The sequence below is a fragment of the Rattus norvegicus genome, chromosome 19 (assembly GCF_036323735.1).
Source record: "Rattus norvegicus strain BN/NHsdMcwi chromosome 19, GRCr8, whole genome shotgun sequence".
NCBI classification, from domain to species: Eukaryota; Metazoa; Chordata; class Mammalia; order Rodentia; family Muridae; genus Rattus; species Rattus norvegicus.
The window spans coordinates 52,344,324-52,370,354 of NC_086037.1; the positions used below are offsets into that span (position 1 = coordinate 52,344,324).

The 26,031-nt window shown below is 45.8% G+C and overlaps 1 protein-coding gene across 2 annotated transcripts in view; it reads left to right on the top strand.

Moving 5' to 3' along the window:
• Wwp2 (WW domain containing E3 ubiquitin protein ligase 2) overlaps positions 1 to 26,031 on the top strand; it is a 124,405-nt gene that overhangs the window by 87,761 nt on the left and 10,613 nt on the right. Inside the window, exons 9-11 of one of the 2 annotated variants that reach the window (NM_001106184.1) lie at positions 12,394 to 12,483; positions 20,402 to 20,576; positions 25,139 to 25,193. In NM_001106184.1, coding sequence (NP_001099654.1) covers positions 12,394 to 12,483; positions 20,402 to 20,576; positions 25,139 to 25,193 — 320 coding nt within the window. Of the gene's footprint in view, positions 1 to 12,393; positions 12,484 to 20,401; positions 20,577 to 20,724; positions 25,036 to 25,138; positions 25,194 to 26,031 lie in introns of those variants that run through there. The other variant, XM_039097630.2, reaches the window with a different exon arrangement.

Genomic DNA, 26,031 nt, shown 5'->3' on the forward strand with positions numbered 1-26,031 from the left:
ATCTTTTATGAAAATTTACAAACAAAGCATGTAAACTGAGCTTCTGCCAGTGTCCAAGTGAGAGACCACTGCCTTTACATGATGCATATTTCTTTATTTAGAAGTTTTCAGTTCTGTGGCTTTTTAGAAAGTTTGTATAGGTGTGTGTACACAAAGACACAGAAACTAGAGGATAACTTTTAGAGACTTTGTCCTCTTCTTCTTCTTCTTCTTTTTTGTTTTAAAAGATTTATTTTATTTATATGAGTACACCGTCACTGTCTTTTAGACACATCAGAAGAGGGCATCAGATTCCATTACAGATGGTTGTGAGCCACCATGTGGTTGCTGGGAATTGAACTCAGGACCTCTGGAAGAGCAGTCAGTGCTCTTAACTGCTGAGCCATCTCTCCAGCCCGACTTTGTCCTCTTCTTTCATCATGTGGGTTCTGAGAATCAAACTCAGGTTGCCAAGTGTCTTTACCTACTGAGCCATCTCACCGGCCTGCGTTTTCCCATCAGACAAATTAGTCATCACTGTTAAGAGATGGCAGGTCCAGGGCTGGGCTTGGCAAATGTGGAGCTAAATGAGAAATGCTGTGTGTTATGACGTCTGTTCTGGTTCCACTAAGCTCTTCCTCTGGATGCCTGATCCAATCCCTTGGCTTCCTCAAGAACTGATGCCAGCGTTCATATCTCTGTCTTGAGCCCACTGCATTAGCTGTTTATCTTAACTCAACCTGAAACTCAAGCGTCCTCTGATCTGTCTGACCCTGTCCTGAAAAGGGCCTACCATTGGCCTAGGCGACCACCAGACCATCATCTTTCTTTACACTAATCTTTTTTTTTTTTAAAACACTAGCTTTTAAAGATTTATTTTATTTATTATATATATATAAGTACACTGTAGCTGTCTTCAGATACACCAGAAGAGGGCATCGGATCTCCTTACAGATGGTTGTGAGCCACCATGTGGTTGCTGGGAATTGAACTCATGACTTCTGGAAGAGCAGTCGGGTGCTCTTAACCGCTGAGCCATCTCTCCAGCCCTACACTAATCTTTTAAAGTAAAACTCTTAAGCACGAACTTTCCTACTTAAAATGCTACATTTCTTCCTATGGTCTTTAGGGATACATTTTTCAATTCTTAAGTAAGCTGAAAATCTCTGACAAATGGGGCTCCATCCACCCTTCAGCCTTTTGTGCAAGCCACTCTACCATCCCATACTCTAAGCTCTAGTTGTAATAAATTAGTTTGGGCCACAAACTACCCTCTCTCCAAACTGAGGGTCCTCCCCCATGATGGCTCTCTCAAAACTTCCTCAACATCTTGATTTTTTTTTTCTTTCTTTTTTTTTGGAGCTGGGGACCAAACCCAGGGCCTTGCGCTTGCTAGGCAAGCGCTCTACCACTGAGCTAAATCCCCAACCCCAACATCTTGATTTTTAAATCCTTAAGTTTCAGGTTAATGACAATTCTCAGGAAGGAATCAGCCCTCTGTGATCCCTGGTAGACATGTATGTATGTATGTATGTATGTATGTATGTATGTATAGCCATATGTAGGACATGTATGCATGTCTTTTCTCATACCTGTAATTGCTTGACCAAGTCACTCTGTCACTGTGGCCTGGAGGTGACCCGAGACCCACTTGTACCGTAGACATCTAAATGTTATCCTTTCTCTCCCCATTTTCTCTCTTCCTTTTCACCTGGATGAATTTCTGTTTCTGAGGCTTTAAAGAGAGAACATCTATGACAGAATATAACATTTTCCTTCATTCTCTGGGTCAACTGGCTTTGGGTTTTCTGTGTCTGTCTGTCTGTCACAGAAAGGAACGCTCCTCTTCGTTTACAAAGCTCCTGCTCGCTGGATGCTCTTAGAAGTATCTCTGAAGAAGCGACCTTGCCTGCTTGGGCCTTGGGTGACTGTCACCAACGTTACCTTCTCAGATCTTCCATCTCCTTTGCTGAGGGATGGAAATGTTCACTGGGGATTCCAAGAATTGCCACATTGGTTTTCTGAAATTTATAGCAGGAAAGAATGGTTGCACACATCTGTGTGCTTCCAGGCTGAGGGCTTCTGAAACCTAAGCTGCCTAAGGCCAAATGCAACATTCCTTGGTCCATTTCTCTCCGCCTGTCTGGAAGTCCTCCTTTTTACTCCCTAAAGCTTTTAACTTAGTTAGCCCCAAAGAAGCTACTGGAAGGGTGTAGAATGTCCAGGTTGTAAGTGTGTATTGAAAGGAGGGGCGTTGGGCACACGTGAGGTAGCGGTCCATGCAAGGGCTAGAAAGTGTGGCCACTTTGGTCAGTTGGCCCTGTGTCTGGTTTTTCTCACTGTCAGAGCCCACTGTGGAGACGGAATACCCATGAACAGCCCATGTGTACATGGCTTTGACAAACCCCCATTCCGGCCTAGTTTCTCAGCTCCAAGTCGCTCACACAGAGGCACATTATTTTACCCTGGCAGCTAGCACACGGCTGTGGTTTCTTACATAAGAGAGGACGTTGTGTTTGGACTGCCGGCTTACCTCAGTTCCATTTCACACCATCCCTGTTCCTCCCAAGTCATTGGCTGCTCTGTTTCCTGCCTCAGAGTAGGATTAATGGAATGGCGTTTTTTGGCCCTTCCATATTTGCTGTCTGCCCTGTCCCCATTCCCTGTGCTGGAGACCCTGAGCTTCTTGGGGTGGACTTTGAGGTCCTTGAGACAGCTTTGGAGAGTTTTCTGGTGCTTTGTAGAAACACTCAAAAAGACGGGGGAATTTGGAGCATCTGCTAAGTTACAAGCGAGCCTGTTCCACTGAATCTCACTTCAAACTTGATTTTGGCTTTAACCAAAGTACTCACTCAGAGCATTTTATAGTGCTCTACAAACTATAAATGAAGATCATGCCATTCAGGAGGGCTGCTACTCATTTACTTCCAAATTTTCAACTATAATGAATGTTCACTTTTGTTTTATCTTCTGTTCAAGGGATCACTTACATACCTAGATGCTGAGGCAATGTCAAAGACACAGAAGTTTCTAAAAGCTAAGGAACCTGCTTTTGGGCTCAGGACTGCTAACAGTTTGGTTCATGGTCCACATTTTTAGTAACTTGGGATTAAAGGGTTATATTGGAGACTGTGCCCTTTCCACACCTTGTGTTATTGTGGAATATGGACTTGTTCTTCAGCCCCCAAAAGATTATTCCATGCTTCGATAACTCAAAGAGTATATCTTCCTTCCAAAAGACTCTGCTGCCCAGTGGACTGCTGAGCCATGAGGTGCTCTTCCTATATCTAAAGTATGCAGTCACATACAACCATTAGTCCATCTTTACTGTGCTTTCTTGAGAGCTCCTCAAGAATACGGAATCTCATACCCATCTCGGCATCATCAGCATCCTTCGTGCTTTAAAGATGAGTTTGAAACCAGCCTGGGCCACAGAGTAAAAGACCCTGTTTCAAAAAAATCTAAAAAGCAAAACCCACAAAACAACAAAGCAAAAGCAAACAAGATCCTTGATTGTCAGGGGAGGAAGGAGAGGTGTTGGGAGTACAGACGCAGCATAGCAACCGCAGGGTCAAAGACCTTTCTAGACTTAAGCATCGATGCTTTTATGTACCTTGTGTCATTTTCCTGACCATCAACAGAAGCTACCAGATGGCACGAACTCTGCGCTGAGTTGGGGATTGCTGAGTTCAGCCCAGAGACTGTTTTTTTATTAATGCAATGCGAGTTAGCTAATTTTTGTCTTTATGCCGCAAGTGAGGACACCCTGAACAATTCACCTGGGGTGACAGATTCTGACACCAAGGTGACATATCTCCAGCCTTTGGTAGTGTGATAGTATGTGCTTGTACTTTTGTAAGCTGTTAGAAGTGTGCAGATAAAATGATGGATGGGGCAGGCAGGAGGCCTTAGTTGGTAAAGGACGACAGCAAGCCTGATGTCCCTGAACCAGAAAGGTGGAAGGAGAGCCAACCCCAAGTTGTCCCCTGACCTTCCCAAGTGCCTGACCCTTAAATAGACAGACAGACAGACAAACAAACAAATGTAGCCCCATCTCCTCCAAAGAACTCTGAGTTCTTAAATACATCTGAAAGTCTTGTATGCGCTTCTCTGATACAGTTCATGTGTATAGGAATGCCTAAAATGTGGTCACATCCACGTAATGGGTCATGTGGTTTTCTGTTGTATGAATAGTAGAAGCTTGTGCAACCTCTCGTTTCTCTACAATTGCAGTCGTGCTGCATGAGGCCTTCCCCTGTGCATGCCTTTTGTATGCTTGCTTGTTTCTGTAGGAACTGTCCTGGCACTGGCTGGGCCTGCAGCACAGGGGTAAAGTGCTTGTCTAACATACATAATGCTCTGGGCTTGATCCCCAGCCTGGCTTAAGAAAAGGGGTCGGGGGCAGGGAAGTAATACCCAATTAATAGTTCTGCCAGGCACCGTATAGTAAAAACGGACTAATGATTCCATGTGATTGCATACTTTAGATGGAGAACTAGCGCTCAGGAAGCAGATCCAAGAGGATCTTAAGTATGGTGTATACAACAAGGTTGGGGACAGCTTGGAGTGAGATTCTTTCTCATCCGTAAAAACAAAAAGCACAACAGCAAGGAAAGCAAACTGTTCTTCTGGAAGTGGGACTCCTGCACCACAGACTGTCAGTGTCAGTGGGAAACCCCCCTCAAACTGCTTCCTCAGGTCCGCTGGTAGAGTCACTTTTCTTTGGGCGGCCGTGTACGGTCTTGCTAATTGGGCCAATCTAAGGCATTTGATTGGCATCTTTTGTGGTTTGAATTGTAATTTCTTTGTGTATTATTGAAACTCTTTAATATTTTGCTTCTTTTTTTTATTTTTAAAAGCTTTATTTATTTTATGAGTATATGTAGCTGTCTTCAGACACACCAGAAGAGGGCATCAGATCTCCATTACAGATGGTTGTGAGCCACCATGTGGTTGCTGGGAATTGAACTCAGGACCTCTGGAAGAGCAGTCAGTGCTCTTAACCGCTGAGCCATCTCTCCAGCCCCAATATTTTGCTTCTTTATGAATTGCCTTATTGGTGTAATTTTGTTCCACTTTCTATTTGGCTATTTGTGTTTCTCTCTTTTAAAAAAGATGTATTTATTTTAATGTTGTATGTATGATTCTTTTGTCTGTCTGACTGTATGCCACATATGTGCCCTGGTGTGCTGGAGGTCAGAAGAACTTGAATTGGAGTTATGGACAGTTGTGAGCCACCATGTAGATACAGGGGAACTGAACCCAGGGCTTCTGCAAGAACAGCAAATCCTCTCAACTGCTAAGCGATTGCTCCATCCCTGTGGGTTTTTTTCTTTAATCTGTAGGATTTGTTTACTTATGATAGGATCTCATGTAGCTTAGGATGGCCTTGAACTTGTTCTGTAGCCTAGGAGTCTATCCTCCTGCCTCTGCCTCTTGAGTACTGAGGTGGTACATGTAGCTTCATGGCTGTTTTATTGTTTGTTTGTTTGTTTGTTTGTTTGTTTGTGTGTGTGGAACTTACTCTGTAGACCAGGCTGGCATGAAACTCAGAGATCCACCTGCCTCTGCCTCCCGAGTGCTGGGATTAAAGGTGGGCACTACCACCATCTGGCTTTTTGTCCTTAGAGATACTTGTATGTGCTAGAGAGTGCAATCATATGTATTGCAGGTACCTTTCTCCCTTACCGCTTGTCTTTTTACTTTGTACAGTGCCTTAAAGGAAATGGAGCTGCAGAGGTGGCTCAGGAGTTTAGGACACTGCTGTTCTTCAGAGGACCCAGGTTCAATTCCCAGCACCCCCATGAGGCCCACACCATCCTAACTCCAGTTCTAGGAGATGAGTTGCCCTCTTCTGACCTCCTGGCACCAGTCATACATGTGATGCACAGACATGCAGGCAAAACATTTATACACATAACATTAAGCAACTTTTTAAAAGTTAAAAATGGGATTGTTATATGCATGTAGTACACACATGTTTTCAGCATGTGTATGCTTATCCAGTGTGCCTCCTTGTTCTGAGTTATAACATTCTTATACACATACAGAATCTCATTTTATTGATTTTTTAAAAAAAAACTTAATTTTTATTTTGAACTATGTTTGTATGCGTGGATAAATGCTCCTGAGTGAGGTGCCTGAAGGAGCCAGAGACTTTGGATTTCCTGGAACTGGAGTGGCAGTGAGCCACCTGACAGGGATGCTGGGAACCAAGTGTCTTCAGGAAGAACAAGGAGTGTCCTCTGCCTCCTAGCCACCTCTTCAGCTGCCATTGTTGACACATGTTCTCTTTGATATCTTACCTTCCTTAAAATCAGCATGCAACTTATAAATGTTGGAATGCCATTTTTATCTGGCAGTGTCTTTTTCTTAGTATGTTAATCATACAGTGTCAATTTAGATTTAACTAAAACTAGTATGTTTATATGATTAAATTCTCATTACATTTGTTTTGTGAGCATGTGGAGGTGGGAGACTACTTCCAAGAGTTGGTTCTCTCCTGCTGTGTGGGTCTGAGGGTCAGATTCAAGCCCAGTGGCAAGCGTCCATACTAATCTTCCCAGCCTCTACTATTGAAACTCAGTTTTGACTTTCTCAAGCATGTTGTTTATTAACTTGCTTTACCATCCAATATGTTGCAAATATCTGAATAACTTTGTTTCCAGTTTATTTTGAGAGTGGAATCCCCTAGTATAGAAATAGCATTTCTCACACCTCACCATCTGGGGCCACTGCTGTGGCGGGCCATAAAAGATCTCTGACAGCTACGTCCCTGATGCGTGATTGCTTCCTTCACTCTGTTCTAGAGGAACAATTGCTAACTTTCAGGTGATTCATATAGAAAGTGCTATTGAGCAAGTTGTCAAGTTGCCTTAGAAAGAAAATACTCATTTTTGCTCTCATCCATTGTTTTCAGATTATCTAGCTTTGTTGCCAGCTTTCCATTTGAAAAGTGTGTGTGTGTGTGTGTGTGTGTGTGTGTGTGTGTGTGTGTGTGTGTGTGTGTGTATGCATTACAAAGACCATTTCTGAGACTTGTCTTGATTTTCTGTAAAAGCTGATATTTGGATGTTGCCAGACTCCATTTCCCTAAGGCAAAGAAAACAGGATGGTTGAAGAGGAAAAGAAAACAGACTTAATTCAGGAAACTCAGTAGCTGCTACTCTGACAGCCTGGGCTTAGGGGACATAAAATGCTGTTGGTAGTTATTAAAAGGAAATTAGTGTGCTTAGATTGAAGTTCTAGTTCAGAATTCAGGAAAGGCCCCAGGAGAAGGATAGAGCTAAACACAGTCCCTTCTCTGTTGAGGAAAAAAACCCCACTGAAGCCAGGCACCAGTATGAATGTGCTAGGTTGCCTAGGAACCTGATTGAAGGCATGAGGCCGCAGTGTGTTCAGATTTCTGACTTAGAAACTGACTGAGAACATCCCTGTGGAGGAAGGAAATCTTCTGGTTCATCCTGGAAGTGGCCACAGCTTCCAGAAAGAGTTGGTGCAGAGGCATCTCTTATGAGAGCATACGTACAAAGCATGAGTCAGTCTGGGTCTCTTCTCCCTCCCTCTCCTCACTCTTCCCTTCTCTGGTTTTGAGACTGGGTCTTGCTATTCAAGGTTGGCCTTGAATTTTTGATCCCCTGCCTCAACCTCCTCATTCAGCTGTGCCCTACCAGGCCCAGGAAAGACATGATTTTCACATATTTTTTTTGTTGTTGTTGTTTCTTTTTGTGTTTAACCAGTAGAGAGTTGAACTTCTACATCAACAGCTTTGGAAAAACACAAATAATTCTATTATAGTCTTCCAAAGATTTGTTTCACTTTAAGTAGTAACAAGAAATCCTTTGTGTAGGATACCCAGTGTTCTATGTGCCATGGCTTTGTTTGTTTGTTTGGTTTTAAGACAAGGTTTCCAGTGGCTCAGTGGTTAAGAACACAGACTACTCTTCCAGGGGTCCTGAGTTCAATTCCCAGCAACCACATGGTGTCTCACAACCATCTGTAATGGGATCTGATGCCCTCTTCTGGTGTGTCTGAAGACAGCTACAGTGTACTTATATGTAATAAATAAATAAATCTTAAAAAAAAAAAAAGACAAGGTTTCCTGTGTCTCAGACTGGCTTTGAACTCAGTCTGTAGGTGACTGGTCCCTACATTACTTTTACATTACGATTCGTAACAGTAGCAAAATTACAGTTACCAAGTAGCCACAAAAAATAATTTTATGGTTAGGGGTCATGAGGAACTGTATTAAAGGGTTGTAGCATTAAGAAGGTTGAAAACCGTGGTTGGGGATTTAGCTTAGCGGTAGAGCGCTTGCCTAGTAAGCTCAAGGCCCTGGGTTCGGTCCCCAACTCCGGAAAAAAAAAAAAAAAAAAAAAAAAGAAGGTTGAAAAACCACTGTAGTAGGTAATTGGGTTGGTTTTGAACTCTGGGCCTCCCTGCTTTAGCCTCTGGAGTGTGACATTGTAAATATGTACACACCACCATGTCAGTCTTTTGATTTTGTCTATTTTTTGTTAATTTTAAGTTATTCTTTGAAAATTTCATATAATTTATGCAATCTGATCATATCCATCTAGTGTTAACTCTTTCCACTCTGCCTAGCGCTCCCACCCCAGCACCTTGACAGTCTAGTGGCTTCGTTTTCTAATGGGAAAAGCAGGTTTTCTTTGACTGAGAGGGCGACTAACCCCCAGTGCCTAGGCTGATAAAAACAAGCACATTAGTGAGTACAAATCATCACTGCTTTTCTCAGACAGCAGTTTGAGCTTTTAATCTGTAATTTTATAAAGGTTATTTACAAAGACCCCTGACACTAACCTGAACTCTCTGCCATTATCAACATTCTCAGCTTTATCCCATTTTTGGTGAAACTGAGATTCTGTCCAAACCCAGGACTAAGGTCAGGATGGTTGAACACACCCTTTCGTTGCAGGTAGTGGATCACTCAAGTCCTGGTGGTTTTTCAGTGGGGACCTACTCTGGGGGAATTTTTCTGCATGCTAACTAAGTGGACTACTAACTGGGAGTTTTGATACAAAGTTTGTCTAGCTCAGGCTGTCTGGATGTCCTGATCCTTCTGTCTTTACCTCCCAAGCGCTGAGACTGGCGTGCACCACAGCAAGCTGCCAGTGGCCCTTTGGGTAGCCGGGAGAGATTGGCATCATCCTGATAATGGCATCGAGTGTTTGTTTCATATGGTGATTGTGGAGAGACTAGGGATGCAGGTTGAAAGACATACATCAGAATACAGGGATGAAAGGAGTTTAGGTAAAAGAAAAATTACCTTAAGACTGAGTGAAATTGGAGATTACTTCTTAAATCTGTTCAAAAACGAGTTGTTGCCCATGTTGGTCCAGGTGTCGTTCACTGGGGGCCAAGGAGCAATGTGTTGGGTAGTGACCTGAAACAGACTCACTGCTTTGAACACCGTGTCTGAGAGCATCAAAGACAGCTATTCAGTGGGGTAGATAGAACCTACTCGGCCCGGATGCAGCACCAAGCGAGACCCATGGCAGTGGATTGAAAAGGCTTTTCATCTCAGTGTGAGGAAGATGCTTAGAAGGGACAGAAACTTAACCCCTGGCAGGGAGATGCAGACAAAAAGTCAAAGCCAGTATCATTTCTTGGCATGAGGAGACCAAGCCAAGATAGTCAGGAGGCTTAATCTATGTGGGTCAGCAGAAGCAGGAGGCTCGTGTGGCTGCTGACAGAAGTGACCCACTGTGCTGAATGAATGAGGGAAGGGATCTATGTGACTTGTGAATAGCTGTGCAGGCAAGGGAAGAGTGAGAGTTTTCAAAGACAGGGAGGCAAGCCAGGTCAGGGGTCAGGGAAGACCCACACAGTCATTTAGTCTGAGCAGGAGTCCAATTTGAAAAGGAAAATGTAGATAGAACAGGGCGGTGGAAGGAAGGCCTTGCTCCTCCACTGTTCTGCTAGCGGAGTCAGGTGAGAGGGTTCACAAGGATATGGAGCGGGGCTGGACAATAGCAGTCCCTGAAAGAGAGACTTTCATTCCTAGGATCGGCGGTGATCAAAGACGGAGGGTAGAGCTCTCCTAGGCCTGTGTGCTGAAAGAGCCGCTCGGACTGGGGCAAGCTGCAGGGAAGGGGGTTAACACAGTTTTTTGTCTTGACAGTTCAATACCACTGTGTGGGTTAAAGGCATTCATTGCTTGGATTTACCTATCTTCAAATTAAAATATTAGCAGAGTATAATAAAACTGTTTTCCTTGTTCCAAATGAAACTGGGATGAAAGGTGAAATGGGAACTGCATGTAAGATGAGTTATATACCGAAAGGGTTTTAGAGATAAAAGGAAAACATGGTCAGGGCTTTTGTTCATTTGTTTTTTAAGTCTCCAGTTTCTACAACAGATATTTTTACCTTTTAAAGAAGGGTAGTCCAGGCTGGGTTTGGTAATACATGACTATAAATCCCAGCATACAAGAGGCAGAGGAGAGGATGTGAGTTTGAGCCAGTATGAGCTGCATAAAAAGACCCCATGTTCAAAAAGATGGGGTGGGGACACGTTATCAAATAATTGTGGACAGTTTTAACAACTGAACAGAGCAGTGTTACTAGGCCTGGGCCTGTTTTTATGTATTCTATAATGCTAGGAATAGTTCTCAGGGCCTTCTGCATACTTGGTATGTGTTCTATAAAGTTTAAAGACAGTGTTTGATGTAACCCAGGCTATCCTTAAATTTACTGTGTAACTGAGGATGACCTTGAGTTCCTGCACCACCCCGTCTCTATGGTTGATTCCTGCGGGGTTTGAATGTTTCCATGTGATTAAGTCTGAATGGGCAGTTTTTATTCCCTGCTTCTTACAGGGAAAGTTCTGAAGCACAGATTAGACATTGTGTTCACTTCCTTCTCTCAAGTACTAGTTACACTGAAATAGATTTCCATCCGACAAGCACTGTGGAGCAGTGAGATGGCTCAGCATTGAAGCTCTCACCTCATGAGCATGAGTGCAATCCCAGATCCATGGGAAGGTGGAAGCAGAGAAACAGCTTGGTAAAGTTGACCTTCATGTGCATGCTGTGACAGACATGCATCGGCACACATGTATCCTACACACAGGCACACAGCCATTGTAGTGCTTTAAAAACAAGCTTTTTGTCAGCATAGACTAAAGCACCCTCCTAAAGACCAGGCAGCACCCCACAGTAGAAGTAAATGAAATCAGGGTAACTCGGAGGACTGTTTACATCCTTCATGAGACATCATTGTGTCAGCCTTGTGTGTCCTCTGCATAGGTGACTATATTCTGGACATTATTTATACTCTGGATATTATTTTTGTCTTTGAGCATTTTTTTTTTTTGCCTGAGTGTAAGTCTGTGCGCAGTGCAGCATACTCAGAGGCTAGAAGACGGTGTCGGATACCCTGGAACTGAGTTACAGACAGTTATAAGTCATGTGGTGGGTGCTGGGAATCAAACCTAGGTCCTCTAGAAGAGCAGCCAGTGCTTTTAACTACGGAGCCCTCCCTCCAGCCCCATGAAACTTGTTCTTTTTTTTTTTTTTTTTTGGTTCTTTTTTCGGAGCTGGGGACCGAACCCAGGGCCTTGCGCTTCCTAGGCAAGCGCTCTACCACTGAGCTAAATCCCCAACCCCCCCCCCTTTTTTTTTAAAGCAGATTGTAGTAGCTTAAAAGGCAGAAGGGAGGGGCTGGGGATTTAGCTCAGTGGTAGAGCGCTTACCTAGGAGGTGCAAGGCCCTGGGTTCGGTCCCCAGCTCCGAAAAAAAGAACCAAAAAAAAAAAAAAAAAAAAAAAAAGGCAGAAGGGAGCCCATCGGTAAACTTCTAGAAAAGTATATGAAATTCAGAAATTGCATGCAAATTTTCATTAGAAGTTTATTTTAGAAGGAAAACAGCCTCAAATTTCATCATATTCTTGAGGGATCTTTAATTGTATACCACTCAAGAAGTACTGACTTGAAAAATCCACAGAGCAGTTGGAGAGATGGCCTGTCAGTGGTGAAGGACCACAGTGCCATTCCCAGGTGTGGTGGATCACCACTGCCTGCAACCTTAGCACCAGGGGATCCAGTCTGGCTTTCTCAGACACTTGCATTCACGTGCACACATGCACCCTCACACAGGCACACATGCACACATACATAATTAAAGATAAATCTTTAAGAAAAGAAAGAAAAACTCATGCAATGCAGGCTTATGGTGCTTTGGGAGAACTTATAGTAATATCTGCTGTACAGGGACCTACTGTGGTTTGTCAAAAGGGTTCTAGCAGTAGCACAGAGCTGGTATGACACTGGACTGACCTTGAATGTCATCTTTGGTTTTTTTTCTTTTGAGCTCAACCACGTTGAAGGACTTCCTTCCTAACTGGACTGTACCTTTCGTCTGAAGTGTCACGCCTCCCCTTGGTTTTTATTTTCCAGATGGGAACAGAGACAGCTGCCCAATGGGCGTGTCTATTATGTTGATCACAATACCAAGACCACCACCTGGGAGCGGCCTCTTCCTCCAGGGTAAGACTTGAGACTCTCAAATGGGTACCAGGACTCTCCGTGGGCATCTCTACCACTCCAGCATGCTGTCGTGATCTTACCCTGGTTTCTTTTTGCTGGCTTTTCCTTGCTTCCAATCTCCCCTGACTCCAGCCTGTCCTTTTTCCTCCACATGCTCTGCATTGGGCCTACCTCATGGGCAGGGACTTGCTTACTGTGTGGTATTCAATGCTGACAGAACATTGGAGACCTGGAGACTGATGGGCTGAAGAAGCCTCCTGGGCCTTGAGGTTCTAGTGGCCTTAGTTAGCTCTCTAACTCCTGTGTGGATTTCAGTTTCTTCCTTCGGAGGCAGCAGACAGTTACCCTGGGTCTCTCGATCACTTTCCCTCTCCAGCCATCTTACTTCAGCCCTCCTTCGTGGAATGTACAGTAATGTGTTGCAGGTCTTTGGGGTTAAATAGGTACAGGGTGATTAAGAAAACGAGATGGGGGCTGGGGAGATGGCTCAGAGGTTAAGAGTACTGACTGCTCTTCCAGAGACCTGGCTTCGGTTTCTAGTACCCATGTCAGGTGGCCCATAACTATCTGTGACTCCAGCTCTGGAGGGTTCTCTTCTAGATTCTGGGGGCAGCCACACATTTGCACATACCCACGCACATACATATAAACATAAGTAAAACTCTTAAAAAAGACAGGAACAGGAGCAATAGCTGGGGAGATGGACCAGTTGGAAAAGCTCTTGCTATGTAAGCATTATAGAGCTGAGTTGAGATTCCAACACACATCTAAAAAGCCAGGTGCAGTAGTGTGCGTCTGTGATCCCAACACCAGAGAGACAGAGACAGGAAGATCCCTGGGCTCACTGGCCAGCTGTTCTAGCTCAGTCTAGGTCCAGGTTCAGTAAAGACCCTGCTTCTAAAAATAACATGGTGAACAATAGAGAAAGACACCAAAGCTAACCCTTCATACATGTACATATATATGTGCACATACACATGAACATGTACACAAATAGGGAAAGACACCAGTGTCAACCTCTGTCTGCCCTTCATACATGTGTACATATACATATATATGTACACATACACACATGTGAACATGTACACAAACGCAGCATGTATATGCATGTAAAAAGGTAAGGAGATTTGCTGCATTTCCCTGTACAGCCTCCCCCCACAACTGGGATGCTCCTAACTCGTCTGTGCTTGATGAGAACACAGTAGAGTTTTCCAAAACCAAAGGCCGACAGAGACTTCCAAGTGGGGGAAGACTGTCCAAGTTCAAGAAAAAAGGGGATTGATTTCCTATATGCCAGGGACAGAAAGTTCTTTCCACATGCGTCTCCTGATCTTGAGAGCTTACAGAAGGGAAGGCATCCTGCTCGAAAGAATGCCCTTAACCCCCAGTATAGCCATGAAAAGCTTCTGTATGAATATGAACATTGTCCTCCCAGTTTGCCCAGAGAAAGCATGGTGGTTTGTGGGGACTCTGCGAAGAGCCTCTGTATTTGTTAAGTTCAGCTGTCAGGTGTGTTCCAGACACACCTCCCACCTCCCCGTCTGGCCCCGCAGATTTGCACACACGTGCCGCTGTTGCTCCAGTTTCAGTAGAGTGCTGGCTTTTCCTTTTCCTTCCTTGCTCGCCTGGGAGTGGTGCTCCCCACTTGTCATCTGCAGTGCTCACTGTTTCTACTGTTTGACTTGAAGTCAGATGAAGGATACCAAAGTTAAATATTAGCTTGTCAAAGTTTTTCTTCAATTTCCACATCTTATTGTGGAAATGATGGACATTTTTATACTATCGTGGAAGACTTAAGGTATACGTAGAGAGATAGCATAATGAGCCCCTCGTACTTATGGCCTGTTTTGTTTAATCTGTGCCAGGGATTGGCACCTGTCACAGCCAAGTGGATAAATCCAGCCCTCCGCCCATTTTTGTAAATAAAATTTTCTCAGAACATGACCACATTCATTTGCTAACTTCCTTTCCTTTCCTTTCCTTTCCTTTCCTTTCCTTTCCTTTCCTTTCCTTTCCTTCCCTTCCCTTCCCCTTCCCCTTCCCCTTCCCCTTCCCTGCCCCTTCCCCTCCCCCTTCCCCTTCCTTTCCTTTCCTTTGCTAGGGCGGTCCCACCCAGCACCTTGGGTGTGGTCAGCATGATAGGCATGTCTGTGCCTCTGAGCCACACTGAGGTTGTGGTGAGGTTTATTGTTGGGGTTACTTGGTATTTTGTTTAGTTTTGTTTTTGAGACAGGTTCTTTCTGTATCCCTGGCTGGCCTACAGCTTGATGTGTAACAGGCTGGCATCCAATTCAACATAGCTCCTCCTGTCTCTGCCTCATGAGTGCTGTAATTAAAGGCATCTGGTCCAGTTGGGGTTTTTTGTGTGTTGTTCTTTGTTTGTTTTTTGAGACAGACTTCTTACCCAGAAGCCCTTGCTGTTCTGAAACTAACTTTGTCTCACTAAGTAGCCCAGGTGGTCCTTGAACCCATGGTGTTCAGTCTCCTGGGGGCTGAGTTTATGCTTTTAATGGCTGCTTTCATTCTTCAGTGGCACAATCAAATGATTGCACCGCAGAAAGTTTTAAACATTTACTTTATAGAAAACATTTCCAGTTTGTGGTCTGTGACCTTTATCCATCATCTTTGCTTGTCTTGGTTTGGGTTATTTTGAAGCAGACCCTATATGTTATCATTTACTCATATTTCAGCACATACTTCTAAAATATATCATTAATCGGGCATAGTAGCACATGCCTTTATTCCCAACACTGGGCAGGCAGGGAAGGTAGATCTCTGTGAGGTCAGCCTGGTCTACATAGTGAGATCTAATCTTGAAAACACAAAAAGTTGCTACAGTAAAACTACTATGTTGTTAGTGTAAATGATGGTATATCAAACTTCAGAACTAGAGCACTTTAAGAGCAGAAAGAAAGATGTATTGGGGATCAAACTGCCAAGGCCTTCTAGAGGTGGGAGGGAGGCCGAGAGAAGAGCACGATGGTAGACAGCACGCCAGCTTTACATGGCAGTCCCAGGGTGAGCTCCGAGGTGACAGACTGTCCATATTGACTGTCCCAGAGAACCAGGCGTGCTTGTAGCTGACTTTGGGAGAAGCATACGGAGTCTTCAGAGGATTAAGGGGGGGGGGTTCTTGGTAAATGGGAAGTCCATAAAGGATGTGCTTTAGTAGTAAATGGAAGCCTTCTGTTTACCTGGCCAAAGTCCTTCTGTTTAGGACAGTGTCCCCAGCACTGACACTTGGGGGGTGGGGGAAGGGCTTTGGACTGGACAGTTGGCAGTATTGTCCCATGTCATCCTTGACACAGTCAGTGTTTGAATGTCTCTGATTCTGTCACAGGGTAAGCATTGTTAACAAACAGTATGACTCGCACATTTGAACTTGAGAACAGGAATGTTCTAAGTGTACTGTCGCTGCCTCTGAACCCTCTCGTCTATAGGATGTAGAGATGTTGTTTGGATTTTCTTTATCTTACGTATTTTTGAGACAGTTTCTCTGTGTAGAAACTGTCCTGGCTGTCCTGAAACTCGCTCTGTAGACCAGACTGGATTCTGACTCAAGAGACCTCTCCTGCCTCTGCCTCTCAAGTGCTGGGACTAAAGGCCTGTGTCATCACTCCTAGTGGATGAGTGGAGCTGAAGTAAAGTTGGGGCTCCAAGGATGGCTGGGGGCTGACAGTTCATTAGGTATGAAGGTGGTACACCAATCAACATTTCTTCCTTCACTGTTACTGGAATTTTTTTTTTTTTTTGAGACAGACTCTACAAGCCCAGAGTAAGACTGACCTCAGACTTCTGATCTTAGTTCTAATTTTCAAGTGCTGGGATCACTTGTTTTATGCAGTATTAGGAATAGGACTATGGGCCTCATGCACAATAGGCAAACCCTCTGCCAACCTAGCTCCATCCTAGTTCCTCAAGATAGTTTTAATGTGCTCCTGGGAGATGCCCATCAAGTTCTCGTAGAATTTTAAGTGAAGGGCTCTTGCTTCCTTGTATAGTAAGAAACACAGAAAAAACATAGACATTGAACACACTTAATGAGTGAAGTCTCTGCCCAGGGCAGTGTGAGATATGGCCACAACCATATTGGCCTTAGAACATCAAATAAAACCATTATCCCATCAGATCTACTGGGTAAGAAACAAGATTGGGTCACAGGACTCACTTTATGAGTCCTTTGCTATAACAGTCATGTTGTTATAGCAAATCCATGGCAACATACATGCAGCCCAGGCCTTTCTTCAGGAGCATGAATATTGGACCTGGTAGCCAAGGTTGCATTGTATACTCTTTGGTCAGCCTTGATCAGTGCTCAGAACAGAGCTAGGCAGAGGGGGGAGAGGTGTGTGTGGGGTGGGATGGGAGGATTGCTTTAGAACATCAGTGTCAGATGAGCCTTAGAGCCTCACAGACGGTGTAGGAAGGTTTAAAGTCATAAGAGCAGGCGGATGGTATCAGTGGCATCCTGTGTGCACGTGGGCATATAAATAGTGTGTAGGGAATGGTACAAGGAGAGGGAGGCTTGAATAAAACCATATGTTCCGGGCGTGCCCAGCAGAGCCGAAGTGAACAGGCGGGCTGAGCCCTCAGACATGGCTTTGTTCTTAAGTGATCATGACTTCGTACAAGGCCTTAATGGGGAGTAAATTGTGGAGTCAGCCAGCTTAGAAGTCTGACATTTGGAACTAGAGATGGCACAGCTGAGAGCATTCTTCAGAAGAGCAGAATGCAGGTCCAACCACCGTGTCAGGTGGCTCACTGTAACTACAGCTCCAGGGGTCCAGGACCCTCTTCTGTCCTCCAAGTGCACTCATATGTACACACACATCTTAAAAAGGAAGTTTGAAATTCACAGTAGTGGAGGACTTCCAGGGAAGCATGTAGACTGGGCATGTATTTATCCCATTCTTCCTGAGAAGCTGCTAAGTGGTAAGACATTTATTTTAGGAAAAGCACAAATGGTCAAAAATAGGAGATAGCCCGGCATGGTAGCACATGTTTGTGGGGCTAGCATAAGAGGTGGAGGCCAAGAGATCAGAGAGTTCACAGAAGAATGAAGGGAATAGAGGAAGAGGGAGACAGACAGACAGCACACAGGAGATGTTGACCAAAGTGTCTTTGCTGACAGGCAGTGCTAGAGCTGAGAGAGCCTGCAGCACTAATAATCTATTTGTTTTACAGCACAGATCTCTAAAGACCTGAGTATGGGATGAGATGAAAACCTGGAGATCCCCTCTTGGCTTTTTGTTGTTGTTTTTGCAAGAGCCATGTAAGTCTCCAGTTGTCAGTCATCACTCCCATTCTGCTGCCTCACATGCATGTCTGAGCACATACTTCCTGCCACATGTACATACACACAAACATACATACACTGCTGTGGCTGTTATTAGCCTTGAAAAGCTTCTCAGAGAACTGGATCAGTCTTGAGGTTCAGCCATATCTGTAGGAGTAAACTGAAGAAACCATGCCTTAGGATAAAGACTAGAGGGTATTTTTGTTGGAGAAACTGGCCAGTCTGCAGGAAGAGAACTGCAGACTGACATTCAAGGGCCTGTGCACGGCCTAGCCAAGCCTGTGCCTCAGTGAAGACAAGCCTGCCTGCAGCTCCCACACGAGCACTCAGCCTGCTCCTGGTTCCAGATGCACTGTACAACACAGAAGCAGCAGACAGGCGTGGAGGGACTGAGTATTAACACACAGGGAGCACCCCACACCCCAGAGAAGAAAAAGAAAAACTAAATTGTTGTTGTTTATGATGATCAATATTGGCTTTGAGTTCACAGTGATTCTCCTGTCTCAGCTTCCTGAATCCTGGGATTACAGGCATGATCCATAAGCCTAGCTTCTGAGTTTTAATTAATATCCTCAACGGTTTGGGAGAAAATTAAAATACAGTCTGGGCATAAGAACAGAGGATCATGAAACAGACCATGCACTGAGCAGGAGCCTGTAAAAGAAACATGCAGAGAGGAAAACCGAAGCCTGCTTCAGTGGGTCACACTTGTAATCTCAGCTCCTGTTTGCATGTTCTTACTTTCTGTGTATGAGTGTTTGCCTGGGAAGGTGTCAGATCCCCAGGACTGGAGATACAGACAATGATGAGTTGCCGTGTGGGTGCTGGACTTGAATCTGAGTCTTCTGTGAGAACAAGTGGTCTTAACCACTCATGAATCAACAGTCCAGCCCCGTGATCTCAGTTCATAAGAAGCGGAGGCAGGAGGATCAGCATTCAACCCATGATGGGTTGGAAGCCTGGACTGCATGATACTATGTCAAAAATAAAACAAAACAAAAAACCCAAAAAGAAAACCCAAATACATTAGAATGTTTGGAGACATGAAAATTAAATTAGAAGATGAGTTTAGGGAACCTGGTCCCCAAGTATGAGTCCTAGCAAGAGAGAACAAACAACAGAGAATAGGAAGTGACTGTTACAACAAAAATAAAAAAAAAAATATCAGAACTGGAGGTGGCAAAATGGGTCAAAGTGCTGGCCACTCGACTTGGCAACCTTAGTTCAATCCTTGGAACCCACTGACTCCTGAAACTTAACCCCCCAACTACCATACATGCACATGTACACTCTGGTATGCACACATACATGCACAAATTTGTGTGCATGACACACACACACACTTTAAATAAAATGTAATATAAAAAATGTTTAAAGAAGAAAAAGAACTAGACATGATGGCACACCCCTTTGATCCCAGCACTCGAGAGGCAGATCTTGGTCTACATACTGAGTTTCGAGACAGCCACAGCTACATAGTGAGACTCTCTCTCAAAAAAATAAAGGATTACCAAAGCGGACGTGTGGTATGCAGATTAATGGAGCTCAGCCTGGAGAATAAAGAATGACCCACCCAGGCCACCTCTGACGGAATTTCAGGGTGCCAAGAAAAGATGTTGGAAGCTTCCAGAGGGAGAAAACGGGGTACACAGAAAGGATTGGAAGTCAGTAATGCCACGGCAGCTGTAGAGTGGGTTGTCCCACTCTACAGGATGGAAAATGGCTTCCTGTCACTTTAACATTTGCTGTGGAGGACAGAATAAAGGCCTCCTCAGATATGCTGGGTTTCAGCAATTTGACTTTGGAGCCTTTACTCAGAAAGTAGTGTGATTTACCTCACCATGTGAGAGCTAGCCAACCCAGGAGAAAGGGTGGGTGCAGCTCACAGCATACACTGGACCCAACCCAGAGTCCATTGGAAGTCCTCTGGGGAAGAAAGGGTAAGATGACTTGGGACACCAATGCAGAGCAGAGTGTTGTAAACATACAACTGTCTGCTTTAGAGGGAGGGTGTGGGAGAGGGATGCCCAAGACATTAATGACACCGAGAAGTCACCTATCCTGTTAGAGAAATAAAGCACAAAAAATGCTACCCAAAGTTAGGCATGGTAGCGTGCACCTTTAATCCCAGCACTCAGGAGCCAGAAGCAGGAAGATGTCTGAGGTCAAGGCCAGCATGAATCTAGAGTGAGTTACAAACTAGACTACACAGTGAGACCCTTTCTGGGAAACCCACAAACCAATCCCCAGACTGACTGACAGGGAGTTTTCGGCTCACGTGATGGAAGACCTTAGATGCTGACTTCGAGTGAGCCCGGGGCCTTGTGGCTGAAGACCATCTTTTCTCCTGTTTTTTCTGTCCTGCTCTCTACTGGGCCATCAGCTGTTGGATATGTGCTTTCTCACACATTCAGAAGAGGCAGAAGACTGTTAATCTCCCCCCTCCCCAAATTTTAAGCAAATATCCTGAGATTCACTTTGATTGTCCCAGCATAGGCCATATATCCTCATGGCCCAAGCAATTCAACTCCTTGCAAGACATTCCGAACAGTTTCAGAATTGGGGGGAGGGGGCAGCAAGGATGGTGAGGTCACCCACTCAGTATGAGCTCCTTGTTTCCAGATGGGAAAAGCGCACAGACCCCCGAGGGAGGTTTTACTACGTGGACCACAACACCCGGACAACCACCTGGCAGCGCCCGACTGCTGAGTACGTGCGGAACTATGAGCAGTGGCAGTCACAGCGGAATCAGCTGCAGGGGGCCATGCAGCACTTCAGCCAAAGATTCCTCTACCAGGTGAGAGGGCAGGAGCCTGCCAAGAGTGGGGTGACTCCTGCAGTGTTTGCAGCCACACACGGTGTAGACCCTTGCTGAGCAGGAGAAAGGGGTGGCCAGAGATGTCCGTGCTGCCGAGACAGACTTCACTCATCACAGCAAGATTTCTCAAGTTTGTAACTTAGCAACTCCATGTCCTGCCTCTGCCCAGTGTGCCAGTGTGCTGGGTTCGATGTCTCTGTTGCCATGAGTGGTCTTGGCTCCCAAACCGGGAAGGCCTGTGGCAGCACCACCACCACCTCCCCTTGGTCTTTTTCTGAAAGTGATCTCTGCCCAGACTTCGGGTTCTTTCACAGGTTGTCTAGAGGACCGGAAGAGTTCTGGCTTCACTTCTGCTTGGTCTTTTTGCAGGCTTTCTTTTTGCCCACCTCTCTCATTTTAGCAAGACCTCAGGGTAGATGTCTGATTTGGGAGGGGGAGCATCTTGAGAGGTGCAACTTAAATGCAAAAGCATTGTTCTTTTAGAGTATCATGGGATGGTTCTCGTGGCTTAGCTGCAGATGTGGAGGCTCTCCGTGTACTGGGAGAGTCATCTTGTTTCTGTGAAATGGAAGATGTACTGAAAAAAGACATGATGGAGCCTCCCCCACCCCCCTTTGGTCTTCTCTAAATGTCCTCTTGGGTTTCTCCTGCCTTTGGTTTTCCCTCTTGTTTGCTATGGTGCCATGTCCTGGTTACAAGTAAGAAGGCTTATATTCATACAGTTATTTTGGGGTTTGGCCTTGGCCCAGGATTTCACTAGGAAGAGTAAGAACTGACACTGTGCTAGCAGCACCCCCATCACCTCCCGCTCCTCCTCTTGCTGGGCTTAAACTGAGATCTTGTTCTTTGCTGCACTTTAAAGAACATGAAATACAGTTTAAAACGGGAGTCAAGGCCATTCAGACTGCGGGCTCCTGCCTTCCCTTCCTGGGCCTGCCTCCATGTACCTGTTCCTTCTCCACGTTCCCTGATTCCTGTTCTCTATATTTCTAGTGGTTGTTTTTTAACTGCCTCAGGTGCCTTTGCTGCTCTGACTTAGCATGCCTATGTTTTGGCTCGCTTTGCCCTGGCCAGCCCCTTTTGCCCTGTGTTGTGTTCCTGTTGTGGTCCACTGAGGACACCAGCAGTGTCACCCATACGTCACTGCACCAGCACCCAGCCTGTCCCACAGGCACTGTCTGTGTGACACCTCGGTCTTCATTCCGCCATGTCCTCCTGTGCTGACGTGGAGGGAGCTGGGGTCTACAGTGCAACCCAGGTTGTTCTGTGCTTCCTGCTGTGGACCACGTCACAGGCACCTGGAGTTTGCTCTGGTCCATTAGGTCCATCCTGCAGACATGAGGCCCACCTTCTTCTCTGCACTCTCTGGCCTTCCTCAAGGCTTCCCTGCCCTCGGCTGTGCTTGCTAGACATTCTTTATTTCTGAGTTTGTATCTCAAAATATTCCTGGGACTTTGTACTTAGTCCCAGAGGGAGTTGACCTCACATGAGCTTTCTGGCTCAGGGCTCGTCCTGGACCTCCAGCCCTGGATGTTCCCTGGATGGGTTCACAGTCACATCTGTCTCTGACTATGGAGGACACTACCTTGTCTCTCCAAGGTACCTGCACTTCCAGGGGCTCTCCTCTGGCATCAGTCCCCTTGCCCTGTCTATATGCCTTTCCAGCTCTTCTCTGTGGAACACACTTGCACCCTCAGGGCTGATGAGGAGAAGGAGCATTTGGTTCCCCGCTGAAGGTGTGGGGATTTGCTTGGAGTTTTCTGGTCATGAGAAAAGCTTTATTTATTGTTTTCCCTTCACTTTTTTTTTTCTTCTTTTTTTGGAGCTGGGGACCGAACCCAGGGCCTTGCGCCTGCTAGGCAAGCGCTCTACCACTGAGCTAAATCCCCAACCCCTTCCCTTCACTTCTGTACCCTTCCTTTTCTTATGATTTGAGTTGTAAAATGTACCTGATAAAAAAACTACTCAAAAAAGTCCTGTGATCCACTTTAGCTGTAACAGTAAAGTCACCATTGTATTCATTGCTTTTGTCGGGTTCTCCGGTCTCATCCCTTCCTTCCCTCTCTGTCTCTTCTTGTCTTTTTTTTTTTTTAAGGTTTATTTATTTATTATATATAAGTACACTGTAGCTGTCTTCAGATACACCAGAAGAGGGCATCAGATCCCATTACAGATGGTTGTGAGACACCATGTGGTTGCTGGGAATTGAACTCAGGACCCCTGGAAGAGTAGTCTGTGTTCTTAACCACTGAGCCATCTCTCCAGCCCCCCTCTCTGTCTTTTCTTCTCTGTCCTTCCTACAGACTGAGGGTGTGATGAGTGGAGCTGATATGGAGGTTACCAGGAAATTCAGTAAGGACCCACTGCAGTGAAGGAGACCCAGCATCATATAATGTTTGGGATAGAAACAACAAAAGTAAACCAAAAATAGCAAGGATAAGCTAAGGGTCTTAGCTAGGTACAGCATCCACAGCTGTAGTCCCATGTTTAGGAAGCTGAGTTAAGGAGGTCATTTGAGCCCAAGTTTGAACCCAGCCTGAACTATACAGAGAGACTTCATTTCAAGGCAAAAGAGGCTGATGAATATTTTGGTTCCAAGTTCTGTGCCATTGGTAAAGGCCTCTTGACCTGGTCGTAAAGTTAAGTAGAGGGTGAGTAGAAGCTGGCCAAATCTGTTACTACCAACTGGTATCCTGCTAAACCCTGGGCTACGTTATACATTATCTACACATTCCAAAGAGCCTGAAGCCAACTGCCTCTTCTTTCTCCTCCTCTCTGGTTTTCTTTTGTTGTTGTTTTGAGGCAGGGTTTCTCTACATAGCCTGGATGGTCTGGACCTTGCTATGTAGACCAGGCTAGCATTGAACTCACAGAGACCCATTTACCTCTGGGCTCAAAGGTGTGCCCCACCACACCTGGCTTGTTTCAGTTGCAGGCTGGGCCCGTGCTCAGGGATGAGTGCATTCCCCTAGCACGGGTGAACCCTGGGGTAGCCTGAAAGCTGCACTCATCCTGTTGCTCAGCACTGACCCTGGTTTGGTTGGTATCTGATGGATTCTTGTGTTTCCTCTTCGTTCTTCAGCTTCTGCTGCTGCTAAGCGCTTCCATGAAGACACTTGCACCCTAACTAGCAAGAGGTGTTCTGAGGTGCTAAGTCTCCCCGCACCCACCCTTCCAGTACCTAGGCACACCCAGAAGCCCAATGTGAACTGGGCTTCAGTATTGAGGCAGATTGGAGTTGGGATGGAGTTGGCAATGGGCATCAAGCCGAGGCCGGCTCCCCGACTTTGCAGGGCTTCCTTTGTGCCGTTTGGCAGGAAGCCCTCTACTGAAAGGGGCCCTATCCCATAAAGGAACCTATGGTTTCAGGACTTACTGATTCACTTGGAAGAGGAGTCTGTGCTGCCACCTTGGGAAGAAAGTTTCTCTGTCCCTTCAGCTTGGGGTAGAGGGAGGCTGTAGTGGGGCTGGCTGGCAGTGGAGCCCCACGGCCAGACTGAGCCTCATTCATCCTGCTGCCGGTGTGTGTGGCTCTGTCATCCCAGACGGAGCCAGCCAGGTCTGCAGCCTGAAGTCTGCACTTAGAACTTGATCCCCTAATATGACGATTAAATTCTAGTAAGTGAAATAAAAATGCTTGAGTGGGGGAGAGGACGGAGTAAAACAATCGTTGTTTTATTTAACTATGAAGGTTTTGACAGTGTACTGCCTGCTTCTCGAAGCCTGCGAGGACTCTCCGTCTATTGCAGCCCTTCCCTTGGGACCTTGAAGCAGTAACAGGCTGAAGGGCGCTAGTGTAAATAGTGACCCTGAAGTCCTGGAGCCCCTTCCCCCTTCTCTTTCATCAGCTCCAGCTCCACCTCCCAGACAGGCAAACACAGAACACTGAACAACTTCAGGTTCAGGCAGGGGAAGAATAAAGGTGCTTTGTGAAGGGGAAGGAAAACACTTCTGGGGGAGGTGAGGGGCTTGGGCATGAAAGTGCCCTCAGTCTGGGTGGATGCTGCACACCCAGGAGGGAGGTGGTGGGAGGAGGGCCCAGCCCCAGCCAGGAAGCCCTGGGCGTGGGCAGGGCTTGTGGGAATGATTTCATTGGAAAGGCCTGCGGTATTTTTTCCCCTCCTGTGTGTGGTTCTTGGAGAAAGTTGGAGGTGGTGAGGATTTCAGTTGCCTTGGCCGCTGAGCTGAGCAGAGGTCGGCAGTGAGCTGGCGGGGAGCTTGCTCTGAGCCTTCCTGCCATGCTCAGACCTGGCTTCTGCCTAGAGCTCTTGCCCACCATCCTAGGGGCACCTCTAACCCCACTTGCTCTCCCTGTTTGTTCCTAGTCCTCTTGGGGTGCATAGAATTCTTTTTCTGGTTTTTCTTAAACAAAGACTTTAAAGGAGCAGATGCTGTCTGAGGTCCCGCTACATTCTTTGCTAAGGGCTAAAATGTGGAAGTAAGTCTTTGGCTTTTTACTTCTATTGATCCGTTTATTTTTAACCTGAGTCGTCCTTTTTTTTTTTTTTTAACTTCTGTGTTCTACTATTTCTTGTGTTTAGTCTTCGAGTGCTTCGACTGACCATGATCCCTTGGGCCCCCTCCCGCCTGGCTGGGGTAAGTATTGCGTTGTTGGCCTTCTGTTTGCAGCCATACCATTATGTCCCCATCTCCTGCATGTGCTGTCTATCCCTCAGGCTTTCCTAGCACTTAAACCTGTGCACTTAAACACCCACTTGGAAGGATGGCAGTGGTAAAGCCAGCAGGGTTCGCCTGTGCCACAGTTACCTGCCACAGCTAATGGAGGGAGCTGTGTAACCCCAAAAAAAGAGTTCTCCAAGCAGCTGGGGGACTGTTGTGTCTGAGTCCTGAGTCCTGAGTCCTGAGTCTCAGGGTGGTGACTCAGGAATCTACCAAATCCCAGATACTTTGGCGTGTCTCATGTCCATGCAGACTTCTTTCTGTCTGACATTGATTCAGGTCGCTGTCTTAACAGGACTTCTTCTTTGCAGTTGAGCCACCGGAGGATGGACACCAGCCTAATTTTGAGTAGTGTCAACTACTTTGCTCATGGTCCCGTTGTGAATGAGACCACAGGGGTGCAGAGTTGCCCACTGGTTGACAGTCCTGAGAGTGTAGCACTGCTGCTCAGTGGCTGGACATCCCTTGTCATCAGCAGCCACTCCTCACCCATCCCAGGTCCTGGGTATGACTTGCCAAGAGTTAAGGCATGGGCATCCATTAAGGTCCAGACATCCATGACTTGGGAGAGACTGTAAGCTTCATGGCTATTTTAGGAAGCAGTATTGTACAAAAAAGAAAGAAAAGAAAAAAAACGGTGTCCTTAGAAATAGCAAAACCCAGGGAATTCTGCAGCTTTCTGAGCTGGGCAGGATTTGGTCCCTGATGCCAAAGAGAGCAGCTTTGACAGGAGCAAGCAAGTTGTTGGGTTTAA